At 45.2% G+C, this 13,990-nt stretch overlaps 1 protein-coding gene across 4 annotated transcripts in view; it reads left to right on the top strand.

The window, feature by feature from the left end:
* The window catches only part of NAAA (N-acylethanolamine acid amidase), a 539,996-nt gene that overhangs the window by 51,290 nt on the left and 474,716 nt on the right, over window positions 1–13,990 (top strand). For all 4 annotated transcript variants that reach the window (XM_069626299.1, XM_069626298.1, XM_069626296.1 and 1 more), the window contains exon 2: window positions 6,473–6,640. In XM_069626299.1, coding sequence (XP_069482400.1) covers window positions 6,573–6,640 — 68 coding nt within the window. In that variant the 5' untranslated portion in view covers window positions 6,473–6,572. The remainder of the gene's footprint in view (window positions 1–6,472; window positions 6,641–13,990) is intronic.

Genomic DNA, 13,990 nt, shown 5'->3' on the forward strand with positions numbered 1-13,990 from the left:
AAATCACAAAGGATTAGTTTGTCAAAAAAGCTTCCCAGGCGCATCTAAGAGTGCAATAGGCCTATAATTGCAGGGAAGAGTCTGGTCGCCTTTTTTATGGATGGGCACTATTATGGAGGTTTTCCATGAAATGGGGATACAACGTGACGCAGTGATCCGTTGGAATAGATCATTCAGGATTTTTGCCCACATGGGGGTATTGGATTTAAACATAAAATTACTAAGGCCATCAGGGCCCATGGCTCTGGAGGGACTAACGTGATTAGTGTATCCCTCGAGAATGGTCGGGGAACATTCTAGAATCCATTTTTTCTGTCCCTCTTGTCTGTAAGCGTAGTTGGAAAAACTGGGATCCGCATATAGGTTGGTATAATGCTGGATCCACTGCGCCTCGTTGACATTATGGACCTGCAAGAGAGAGTGCGTCTGATGGGCACACTGATTAAATACAGCCCAAGTTTCTGCGTTGTTTTTGTTCACTATTAATCTGAGCATGTGATCACTATCATGCTGCAGAATATGGGCTTGGTGTTGCCGCATCCAGTTACGATATCTGCATTTAGCAGATCTCAGCTGTGAATTACGAGAGGACTGGTTTAATTTACAGATTAGTCTTTTTTCACGTTGATATTCATTCTTTTTAGCTTTAACTAAAGGATTGAAGGAATGTTTATGCAGGGGTCCTCAGAGACTAGAAGTTTTCATCGGATGCTTGAAAGTGATCAGAAGGTTTGTGTACTGAATCGGGGTGAAGGACTTGTTATTACAGATGACCAGATTGGAAAAGGCTAGTAGATTGGTATCAGACCAGCGAAAGCGGGATTTGGCATTATTGACATTAAGATTCTGTTGAAGAAACAGTTTGTTGGATGGTGCACAAATCCTATTTATTGTTAGTGCTAGCAGGTGATGGTCGCTATGTACCTGTGGGATGACTTCGAAGGATTGTATATGACCATTCAGATTGGTATGAGTATACATATAGTCAATAGTACTAGAAATGGTTTCCCCTTGCTACGTCGGTTGGGCTGGAATGTCACCTCGTATAGAACCATTGGTCATATGGAAATTGCGTCCTAACATGAACGATGACCAAAGCTTAACCTTGGCAATGGTATTTTTGTCTTTAGGATGTAAACAGTTGAGATTGAGGTCTCCGACGATAATTGTGTCTGTGATTTCAGGGGTAACAATTACAAGGTCAAGAAGTCTAGTCATACCAGCATAGAAAGCAGCATCTGTTAACCCAAGGGGGTTACGATAGATTTTAATCAGTGCTAGTGTATGAGGTGGACATAGGATTTTCACAAGCTGTATATAGGCAGACACCGAATCCCAAGACTGAACAGAGAATCCCTTTGACATGTTGACCCCCACCAGAAGGCCCGAAGAGGGACGGCCATTGATGCCTGCGATGCCTGGTAATAAGGCAATCTCATAATTATTCCATGCTGGTGAATGTAAAAGCCAAGTTTCTTGTAATGCTATGATATCATATGCCACAGAAAAACCGGAAATGGAAGTTTGCAGATGTGAATGGCCTTGTGTGTTCCAGCTCGCAATAGCAAAGTGGCATTCTGTAGATGTTACTATTGGTTATGACATGTAGGGGTGTTCAGGATAGGAAGTTCTCGTGGGTACTTAATTCTTAGAAGTGTTAGTCGGTAGTTGCTTTAGATCATTTTCTACATGCATACGGGCTGGGTCTTGAGCTAGTAGGAAACCCATATTGAACTGCATTTTTGATTTCCAAACGGTATTTAACACAATCTCTGAGGGTATCCACAGACGCACCACCGAACAAGTGGAATCAGAAATAAACTCAATTTGTTCAATATCACTAGAACAAATGTCTTCTAGCTCCACTAGTTCTGTAGAGATATTCAGTACATTGCGTCTGTTAAGGTCATAGGTGCCGAAACTGCCTCCTCTGCATTTTAAAATTGGAGAATGGCATTTTCGGGTGTCTGGGGCATGGTGTCTAGATGTCATCACAGGGGCACCTTGTGGGTTACAATTGGCCATTGGCTCGTCTGGCTTTCGTGAAAGGTGAAAAGACTCCATATGCCGGAGGGGGGAGGGATGGACAATGCTGCTGGGTGGGGGGAGCTGGTAAGAACCACTTGCATTCGAGGGGGCAGCACTCGGAAGCAGCCATTAAGAGCAAATGGGATTTCGGTTCCCTAGGCTTTTGGATCTGGGCAGGTGCAGGGTGCTGGGTACGTAGCGCTAGGTAGGAGTCTACCGCCTTGCGTATTTGGACAGTTACAAGATCGCAGGACTCATTTGCACTCATTTTGGCAGGGGGAGCCACATTGTTTAATTGGGGTATTAGCCCAGGTGTATTTTTGACACGCGCAGCTATTCTCTGAGAATTTGTGTGGTCCAGTTCACGAATTAAGGCATCAAGCGGTGGATAATATGTGGGTGGGGAAGGTGCAGCTGCTGGGGGCACCACAAGGTTTTGTGGAAAAGGACAGGGCTCATGAGGGTCATGTCTGAGTGGCAAAGTGGTCAGGATTTCCTTGTTTGGTACCGGGAGACCAGCTGCCAGGGGAACCACCAGATCTTGCTGCAAAGGAGTGGGCTCTTGTGGGTCAGATCTAAGCGGCAAGGTAGACGAAGGTTCTTTGTTAGATGCTGGTAGTATATAGGCTAGTTCTTCAGTAGGCTTACTTCTAACTGATCTGGGTTTCAACGTGTGAAAAAAGGATTTCATCGTTTGCTTTGGGTGTCTCAGTGTAATATGATTTAGTTTTTTTCTAGAGGACAAACGGGACACCTTAGAAATTGTTTATTTTTTGCCTGGGGCGGATGGGATTGAGGATGGGGCCCCTCCTCGGTGGCCTTCACGGCCAACAGGGGGGCTGTAGGTGAAGAGGGTTCCGTGGCGACCGGCGTGGTCGGGAGACTAATCCACGACTCATGCGATGGTGCAGCACTGGCGTCAACTCCAATCTCTATCTCTGGGGTGATGATATTTGTGAAGACTGGTAGGGACGGAGTATGGAAGAGTGCTGCGACCCGGTAGAGCCAATGGTAATGATTGAAATATCATTCACCGGTACAGTCTAAATTTGAAGCGTCTTGGGGACTCGAATCCGAGTGCCGCACTAACGTTTCAAGTAAGGACAGCACTTGTTGAGTTTGCATAGCTTGATCAGAGATTTTTGCATCTAGCCCTTCATATAACTTGAAGTGACTCTAAGTTCAGATGCATGGCAGGGCAGCCAAAGTAACATCAAGCATTGGAGGAGGGGGAGGGATGGGGGGGATGGGAGAATGGAAACATGAGGTGCTGACCCTGAGGTCTCCGCGGGGTGGGGTAGACAAAAGATACTGTAGGGGAGCCTGTGGTTGCCGCAGAGCCTGGCGTGATTGCCTGGATGCTATGCGAGCCAATGAACATAGAGGTTGGGGACTCGCATATAAAGAAAGGTCTGGATCGGTGCAAGGCGAGGAGGTTTGGGGCACCGCAGTGTTTACAGGGCCTCTCATCGGAAGGGAAAAACGAGGGAGAGGGGTATGAAGCATCGTATTATCTGAGAGAGGACGGGCAAAAAAGTTAGAGCTGAGCCCAGGTTGGGGAGAGCTGTTAGGGCGCGTGGGGGGAGCACCCTTGGTGTGCTCGGGGTACCGTCACTCGCAAGTGACAGGGGTGGCATGGTCAAGCCCTTCAGGGTAGGCGCCATATTCGCTGGGAACAATGTAATGGACTTGTGAGAAGAGCATAAGGCGCGTGCAAGCAGGGTAATCGTGTTATTTTGCTGAGCATGTAAGGTTACAGGCATGCTAGTTTTTAAAGAGTACGCATGGAGGCGTGTCTGAATGTACATAGGGAGAGAACAACCCTTAATGCACAGAGCGGTTAGATGTTAGGAATATAATTTACCGATTGCTCAGACAAGGCAAAGGCAAGTAGAAGTACGATCGGTCACCTCGACCGCTGGCCGCTTGGCTGCGCAGCTAAGCAGCCAAGCAGTACTTAACCAGTACTTGCACCAAGTGCACGCGCGTGCATGAAAATGCGCGTGCACAGTGTTTATATTGGATTGACCAATCTAGTCAAGAAGGAGGTGGAGCTCTTCTCCAACTGCAACACGGGAGGCACATGGGAAGCACAGTAGCATGAAAGGAGTCAACAGGCAGAGAGACGCCAAGACAGCCAAGAAGTACTTAACCAATACTTGCTCCAAGTGCGAATAACATTAATCCTTCAGCACAAATGTTATCCTGCTATTTAATACAGAGGGAGATTCACTGAATAGTATGGTTACATTATATTGCAGGAAAACACACCGTGAGTAGAAACATGATCATGGAGTTGAACAATAAAATTTTCAGGCATCTCCTACCATTCCAAGATGGCACCTGTGAAAACACATGTTTAGTTATGATGCAATGGACTGATTAATGGCACTCTGCATCATACTGCAGCTGATCATTCTTTTGAGAGCCTCATTTTATTTCTCAACTGAAAGCCCCAGCACTAGACAAATAAAAGTCACATTTGCTATAAAACACAAAACATTAATGTACCAAACCACATAAATAATTGTGAACCCTCTCTGCCCTATAAAACAGTTAATTGACAGCAGGGCTTCTACACGTGCTACTGTAAGAGCTCTGCCACAGAGGTAACCGTTATTAGCCTGACCTAAACGTAACCTTTGAGCACTGATGTTTTTTCGTCAAAGATATAGAGGTAACGTTCTACAACTGCCAGCCCAACTTGTACGTACACACCTACATAGTATCCCTGGGTTCTACAAAATAGCCCATCCTAAAACAGCTTTCATCATAAATCACTCAGTAGCATTCATCTCATTTCCTGGGAGATGTATTGCTTCTCTTCTCCTCTGTGTTTAACAGATGTACTGGCCTGGGGTAGAGGGAGGGAATGTTGAATCATTTGTTTTTGACACATAAAGTCTTTGTTTAGCCATTTATCGCAGAGCACAGTGCTGTATAGCCCAAAAAAAGTATAAATACATTTTCACAGAGATGTTATTCTTCTCCTCTGAATTTAATGTTTCTGTATTTAACTGATATTCACCCTTTGGGGGGAGCGGGCTTGAGGGGGAGAATGTTGCTTACTCCTCTTTTTTTGTTGTTAACCTAAAGAAATGTGTTCCATGCAATTGGTATACAAAATATCCATCCATGCACTAGTCTGGGTAGACAAAAAGCTCTCGTACTGGTCTACAACCCCCCCGCAAAACCTACACAGTAGCCCCAGTGTCTACAAAATGGTTGACCCTATAACTGAGCCTTAACCATGATGCACTAAGACATGCATCACACATCAGCGTGGTCTTTTTAAAATATAATACAAGAGCACTGGCAGAGAGGTCAAACTCCATCTAGCCAGACCTAAACATTGATTATGTTTGGGCCACAGAGTTCAGCAAAATGTTTTGTTAATGATGACCTTTTCCTCTTGCGCTGACATAAAATGTTTTTGATTATGTGCCTAATCCGTTTTTTTGGTGAAGGGTTTGTAGATAAACTTAAAATGTGTTGAGCAGCCGAATACCCAGATTATCTGACTATTGGTGAAAGGATTATTGAAAAAGCTATACACTATCCTTATATTTGGAGGAAGGAAAATTATGTCAAAAATCGTAGCCAATATAAAGCTAAGAAAATTAATTCAACATTTAGAAAAAGGACTTGCAGAAACTACAGTAAACCTATGATGAATTGTATAGCATGTGACTGTTATAAAGAATGGAAAAGGAATGCCTTCCATGTATGGGTGAGGAGTGCACTTATTTATTGCCTGCTTATCTTTCTAAAGCCGGACAATTATTCCTCTGTAGACTGTCACTCGGATACAATCTATAGACTATTTTTATTGTTAAATTGAGCGAATAATACGTATGTGCACTACTCCATTGACGCAACTTCTTTACATGTGTGTTTCTTAGTCATTGTGTTGGCTTTTTATCAATATGTAGGTGCAGACATGTATGCAGACAGAATATGTTTGTAAAAAAAAAGTGATACTGTATTGATCTCAAATTCTGTATTAAGGCTCTCTCTTGCTTGTGGAATTCTGTTGATTACTCAAAACTTGGTTCCACTGCAGTGTGAGTGTGAATTTGTGGAGTTTAGCAAAACAGTGAGGTTTATGTCAAAAGGAGTTTCTTTTGTAATCACGTCTTTGATAATTTTCTAGTGACAAATATTTTTTATAAGTTTGATATTGCGTAGTGGGAAGATCACTTTAAAGCAGAATCACTAAAACTGACTAGCAATTGTCTTTGTTGTTGAATGCTTCAAAGGACATTATAAATGACCAAGGTAAAACTACTTTACTCTCCACTTCTCATAGTTCCGCTAGTTAACGTCTAATAGGTCTGCAACTGTGCATAAGGTCTTATGTTTTTACATTTGTACTTTGCGATGCCACTTCTAATTAGAAAATGGTACTTCATTACATGATGTGTTATTTCTCTTTTGTTTCCAGTTCAGCTGTGCCGAAATGGGTCCAGGTTCTGCTCCGCCCAATCAGTGACCTGGAGGTGGAGCTCTTGATACGCCAGCCCTATGCTGGGGAGCTGAAAGGAATGGCCAAAGCAATGGGGTTCAGCGCTGGAGATGCTCTCATGCTCAACCTGTGCTATGAAGTGACTGCGTAAGTGCGAGATGGGGGTTTGAAGATGCGCAGTGGAAGGGAGTGAGTTACATCCAAGAAAGAGTAGCCAGAGTTTCCTGGCTGTGTAGTTTTAAGCCTTCATCTCCTTTGAATGTAAAGATTAATTTAAGTTTGCAAGTTTGAATCCTACTTGGTACAAACGAATTACATTAAATTAATTTTTATTTTTTAAAGGGGTATGTTTATAAATGAACCGCCTTTCTATGAAGCATCGTGAGGTTTATTGTAGGATTTATGTGTAGCTTTAAAAGTTCACATTGAACGTTTTTATTATGGTTTGATGAGTCGTTATTTACTAATACTGAAAGGTAGTCCTATTGTAATTAAATATTTAATAACTGTTAGAAGGAAGCGCATCCTAAGTTGTGGGATATTCCCCTGCCATGAGTTATGGACTCTTTATGCATTCCTCTAAATGCAACATTACAGTGATGCAACTGTTTACGGTTCCTCAGCTCTGACCCTTTAGACATTGTTTTTTGCTCCAAATGTGGAGCTTGGTACGACACCGAACTTGCAGCCCTGAAACGAAAGTGCAGGGCAGCAGAACAGAAGTGGCAAACCTCAGGCTCACTCTGACAAACTTGCTTGCCGCCTGCTCCAAAGGCAATATAGACTCGCCATCCGTGCAAAGGAAAAAGAGTCCACATCCAGGCACGAGTCTCCGGCGCATCCAATAACACGGCTGAACCTTTCAAAATCTACAGGGAACTATCCAACCCCTCCGCAGCCTCCTCCTCCCCTTCTCCCTCCCAGGCCCGCTGGAATGCACTGGCCTCACACTTTGCCACCAAAACTCAGGACATTCTGACCACCCTTTCTACACTCCCTCAGAAACCCATCCCACTCTCTTCCCACCAACCCCCCCCCTCCATCCACCTTCTCTCCTGAACAAGCTACCAGAGTTGTCCACACCATGAAGGTCTCTTCTAAACAGGTCGCCCCTTGCTCATCCAGGACCATCAAGGATAATATTGGCTCCATTGCCCCTGCTCTCGCTGATTTCTGCAGTCATTCCTTTATCACTGGATCTTTCCCCATCTCCCTTAAGCACTCCCTTGTGCGCCCACTTCTGAATAAAAACATCCTCTGACCCTTAATGCCCTGCCAGCTATCGCCCTATCTGCATCGCCCCTTACTGGGGAAGCTACTTTAGGAGCTGGCTTTTCCCCTGAACACTTTGGAGGCTTCCACGACCATCAATCTGGATTCTGAGCATCCAGAGGCACGGAAACTGCTCTTCCGAACACCAGTGAACAACTGCTCGCATCTCTGGACTCCACTCCCCAGCTGTCCTTATCCTTCTCGATCGCTCCTCTGCATTTGACACAGTTAGCCATTCCATCCTCGTACAAAGGCTTCATGATACACTTGGTATCTCAGAATTAGCACTGGATTGGCTGTCCTCTTTCCTCACCAACCGCTCAACCCAAGTCATCCTAGGCTCCTTCTCCTCTCCTTCTTCCATCTCTACCTGTGGTGTCCCTCAGGGCTCTATACTCTCCCCCTGGCTCTTCAACATCTACCTTGCTCTCCTTGCACGCCTCATATCCTTAGTGTTAAGCAGACGACACACAGCTCTTTGTCAGACTCCCTGCTGACCCTCTTGCACCCTCCATCATCCCTGACTGCCTATCTGTCATCCAGTCCTGGTGCGCCTCCAATGATCTCTGCCTCAATGCCTGTAAAACTACTGTGATCCTTCCCATTGGCACCCCTGCTCCCTCCTTCTTCCCTTCTCTCTGGCCTTCCTCCTTGTGCTCTCCCCCTGCGCCTTTAACTGAAGTCAGAAACCTTGGAGTCATCCAGCTGGGGAGCAGGTGTAAGTGGATCTAGGTCACCTGGCATAAGCCCCGCCCACCTGGTGCCTTCCTGCTTGCCACTCTTTTCCCTACTTAAGGAGCCCTCCAGCCTCTTTTCCTTTGCAGCTGGGGAGCAGGTGTAAGTGGATCTAGGTCACCTGGCCTAAGCTCCGCCCACCTTCTTAGCCCTGCCTCTTCCTTCCTGCTCTTAACTCTTAGATCAAGGGCGTGTCTCGCACGGGCGTCCAAAGCGAAGGGCAGTCAAAGAAAAGGGCAATTCCTGTTTGGGCCTGTTTGGACCAGGAGGATCCAGGGGCCGACCCCCTGCTAAGACAGCAGGTAAGCATGTACCAACATGTGTTTACACCCTCTGTCCCCACAGGCCATCCCCACCCTCTCTGGTCCCCCCGTGTTGTTCCCTTGATCCCCCCTTCCTGGACACAGGAGTCTGTCCTGATACATTCTGGTTTCACCATCACCGTCTTGTAGCCAATGCTGGATTTTACTTTTATGGACTTCATTGCTTCATGGTGCATCACCCTTTCTCAACTCTCATGCTGGACTTTCTTTGCATCTTGTACTCATGGTGGCCCTGAATCATGCTGTTCCCATCTTCATCTTGTATCCAGCCTTGCAAAATTATGTGTTACTACTGACTTCTGCAATTGTATTTCCTCCCCTCCTCCCCTTACTTTCTTCTGTGCACTTACTCTATCAGAATTGTCCCTGGACCTAGTATGATAGCAACCTCGTCTGTCTCTCCCCTATCCCCTTACTGTTCCCCTCCCCCCCTCCCTCCAGCACTATCTGAAACGATGTCAGGCCTAGTACAATAGTCGCTTGTTTTGTTCCTCTCCTCCCTTTCTCCACCCCTCTCCCTTACCTTTTGTTTTCCTCCGGCTCTACCAGAAATGTCGTCAGGCCTAGTACGGTAGTCACCTTTGCACTATCTGAAATGTCGTCAGGCCGAGTATGATAGTTAATTTCACATCCTTACCATTCATGGCCTTTAAGAATGTCGTCGTATTTTCCCTTGTTCCCTCCCTTGCCTTGAAGCGCTTTGAAACACATTGTGTATAGGCGCTATATAAATAAACTATCATATCATATCATCTTCAACTCCTCTCTTTCCTTCCTCCCTCAAACTCTGGACATTGCCCAGAAGTCCAACTATCAGCGTTTCCTTCTCAAAGGAATTCTACCTTTTCTCACTTTCCGTCAAAGGCTCAATGCGAGTCAAGCCCTTGTTCTCTCTAGACTTGACTACTGTAACAGCCTCCTCCTGAACGTTCCCTCTTCCACTGTGCGACCCCTGCAGCTGATCCAAAATAGGGCAGCAAGACTTATCCTTGGCCTGAAGCCCAGGGACTGCATCTCTCCTGCACTAAAAAGTCTGCACTGGCTCCTGGTTGCTGCGCGAATTAAATTCAAATCCCTCTGCATCATCCACAAGGCTGTCTGAGCCCGGGGACCAGAACATCTTTAACTTTAGCTCTCTAAATACTCTCCCCCAGATCACTTTGCACCTCTGGCACCAACTCCTTGTGTGTCAAGCGCTTTGCTAAGCAAAGGGCAGGGAGTTGCTCACTTTCCTCTGCAGGCTCTTTCCTTTGGAATAGCCTCCCCCTGCGCCTTGAGCAGGATCTTCTCAAATTCCGGACGCTCCTTAAGATTTTCCTCCTTTCCTTCTCCTTCCCCCTTCTCTCCTCTGCTAATCTCACAGTTGCTGAATCGGTGGCCTTGGCCCTTATGCATCTTCGGGGCCTTGACCTCCCACACCAATTCTTCCCAGCTCCTGTCTTTCCACAGCACTTTGCATCTGCATACCCTCCACTCTGGAGACTCGCACTTACACCTCTTGCGGCTCAAGCCGTATAGCACTCAACATTCTAGCACTTCGTCCATGGCTCACCCGCGAGCTCAGCCTCCCCAGCACCTACCCCCCCTCTTACCTCTTCCTTTCTGTACTTGCACATTCTGAATTCTCACAAGGCATAATAGGTTCATCCCCCCTCCCTCTTCCCCTCTGCTTTAAAAATTGTGTTGTAATGTTGCAATTGTACTTCCCACCCTCCCTCCCTCCCTGCCCTGTGGGCACTTTGAAACAGTATATTCTTATTGTATAAGTGCCTAACAAGCAAACAATAAATAAATAAATGTTCCTCTTTCATAACACTGTGGAATTCATTTAATATTTGGAGGGTATATATTTCCACATGGCAGAACAAAGTTTACAAAAGGAAATCTCACTCTGCCCCGGTCGGGAAATCGAGGTGAGAATCCCAATTTCCCATCTGGCCATTTTCATGGAACAAAATTAACTAAAATGTACTACAAAAACCCACACACTCACCCAGTCTGCTTTGCTTGCCCTGCCCGCTATATAGGCAACCATGAATTGTACTCGGCCCTTTTCCAAAGTAACACCCATTTTGAAGTGCTGTGTTGCTCTCGTGCTGCAGTGTCACTGGCCGGTGGAGGGGAGACCATGTGGCTCCCTCTCTCCCTGTGGCCCACTATAAATAAGTGATGGAGCACAATGCCCTTGCATCACCCCAAACACCCTGGGTCTGGACAAGGCCTGTCGGTGCCTACCACAAAGTCAACCCACTTTTAAACCAGCAAAAAACAGACTAAAACTGGGTAACTTTTTGACAGGCTTTGACGCTATGCAAACTGATTGGTCAGAGATGTGTTGGCATTGTGCAAACTCCATACTAATGTAGCCTCCACAAGCCCCTCATTGGGAGTAGGAGCCACCACTTGACCGCGCCAGTAATATGCAATGGGTGACACTTGCAATGGCATAATCGAGAGTGGCATCCTCCACTTCACACCACCTGTTATACATAATAGTGGACACTGACCAGTCTGTACTGTCTATTTGTGCAGCCTAACAGAGCCGCAAAACATACTTTGGCTCGGCAATGCCAACAACTTGCTCCTCTTAGATTTATGTCCAATGGGGCTGCAGTATTCTTTGGATAATCTGCTGAAATATTATTCTGATAATGACTTGCTTATTAACATCTCCAAAACTAATACAATGGGCCTCTTTACGAGCCGGCGGTAACCGAGCCGGAAAAACCGGAAGGTTACCGCCGGACTCGTATTACTATTCCGCCTCCGTGATTCCCGGAATTACTGGGGCATTACGACTCCGGTGACCCGGGAATTCCAGAGGCGGAATTCTGTAAGTCCCCATTCCCATGGGGATGGGGACCATGGAAACGCTGGCTCCGTCTATGACAGAGCCAGTGTGTCCATGTCCGCCTGCAGGCGGGTGGTGTTAAACCCGCCAGGTCAGACCTAGCGGGGGTGACACCTCCCGTCTGCAGGACTCCTAATCAGCCGGTCTGGAAAGAACGGTGGTGGCGGATTTACCACCACCGTTCTTTGTGGACCGGCAGGGTCGTAATGAGGCCCAATGTGTTTTAGGGGTGAACAAAGCGAAGCAAGGACAAAGTTTGAAGCAAACATTTGGAAAACGTGTTATTGAACATGTATCGTATTGTGACTATTTGGGAGTCACATTTGATGAGACACTGACGTGGGATAAGCACTTTGACAACGTTGAGGTACAAACGAAGCAGCTTATTCCTTGGGTTACACAATTTGCTAGGACACATGCGAGCTATTCCTTGATTAGTTTGGTAGAGATTTCTAAGGCAAAAATCAGATCTACTCTACTCTGGTGCAAAGGTTTGGGGGGTCGGTACTATAATAAATTGAATCCAGTGGAAAAGCGTTGTCTGAAATCCCTCCTTGGTCTACCCGCCTCTGTTCCAATGGAGTGCGTCTATCTGCAAACCAAACTAAACGCTCTGCATAGTGTCCTGAAAATTGGTAAAATGAACCTTGTTTTAAAAGTAACCCTGTCAGTTGAGGTAACTTTGCTGGGAGTTATTAGGCAAACTATGGAGGTAGATTATTTGGGTTGCGCAATCACCTTCTTTACACATGCTGAATGAAGAGGCTACTTGTCCTTAGACAATTACTTGACTGCAAAAAATCAGCAACTCAGATAAGAGTACTGTGTGGATTCACAAATGAGCAACAGTTGGTCAATTTGGCCAACAAGAGAGCTCCTGGTGTTTACATTGCTCAGTGGCTGATGGGGCAGGGAATTAATGGTCATCTCACTGCTTACCCTCATAATGAGATTGTCAAGACGTGTGTGCGTATCAAGTTCAATCAGGTGTAAGCGCTAGACGATACTAGGAGTTGTGTGAGGGTCGCTTGGGAGATTACCAGCTGTCAACTATGTGGCACAGAGGAGACAGAGTATAACACATCTTCTGATCCAATGTGAGGCACTCTGTGTTATCCGTTCTAACATTCTTAGGGCACACAGTCACTTTACAGATTCCTTAGATTGTTCCCATTTTTGGCTTAAATATTTTGCTAGGGATGATATAAGCCTCATTTAAATGTGGAAGAAAATAGTGGAAATATTGTGCAACCTGTATAGTTGATTCATGGTGGGTCTCTGGCCCCCTCTAGCATTTCATAGGACTAGGTCCTTTATGTGACAATTTTCAGGCGCTGGACCAAAATTATATGTTCAGGTCTTGCTATTGTATTAAGTGCCGGACTGATCATTTTGATATAACAATTTTTGTATATGTTTTATCTTTTCTGTGTTTTTAGGATATTAATCGTTACGGTTGTTGCTTGTAACATGTTTGTCGATTTGGATGATTTAAGAGATGCTTTTAACCTGTCTATAAAAAGCCGGATGGGGCTGTATTATAGTATATGAAATTTAAAAAAAGAAACAAGAATTGTGTTTTAACAGCTTTTATTGAAGTCAGGATCTGTTTGGGATAGAGGACTTCCAGGCCTCTACTTCAGGACTCTATGCCAGCTGCAGGCAGACACCATTGAGTAGGCTGCTCGTCACATGACCAGACCCTGCCACTCATTTGCTCCGCCCACCACCTATTTAATCAGTCCTCCTTAGGCGTCCTCATCGCAGACATCCTAGGCAAGGCTTAAATTACTTTTCAATAATTGATTAGCAGAATTTGCTAATTAAAATATTTTTGAATAGCAAGTATACCTATTTGATTAGAAATGTTGTACTCCTATTTTAAATGTCACCAGAAGTTAGTTTTACCCCAAGACATACAATTAGAAGGAATACAGTATTTCTATGTACCTCTGAAGTAATACATTCGTGCAATGAGTGTAAAATGTAAAGGTTCACTGCATGAATGGACTACATAAATAGATCTGATAAAAAAAGCTCTGAAAACTTTTTTCAGTTCAAGGCTCTGTGCAGCAGGGTCATGCAGCAGTCACTGGTGCATAGTGCAGTGTCCATCTCAACAAGACATCAATAAAGACGCAATTGTGCGTGTGTCCTTTTTATTTTATTATCAAGTTTCATTTAACTAGTATTTGGCATAAAACAGTCACAAGCAACTGCCCAAGATGAAGACAGCAGTTAAAATGAGTTTATGACAAATTGGGGACATTAGTTATCTTATTCTGCAGAACCAAATGGCAATATGCCAGTCTCTTG

This window comes from Ambystoma mexicanum, chromosome 6p, assembly GCF_040938575.1.
Source record: "Ambystoma mexicanum isolate Mex_15411 chromosome 6p, UKY_AmexF1_1, whole genome shotgun sequence".
In the NCBI taxonomy this organism is placed as follows: Eukaryota; Metazoa; Chordata; class Amphibia; order Caudata; family Ambystomatidae; genus Ambystoma; species Ambystoma mexicanum.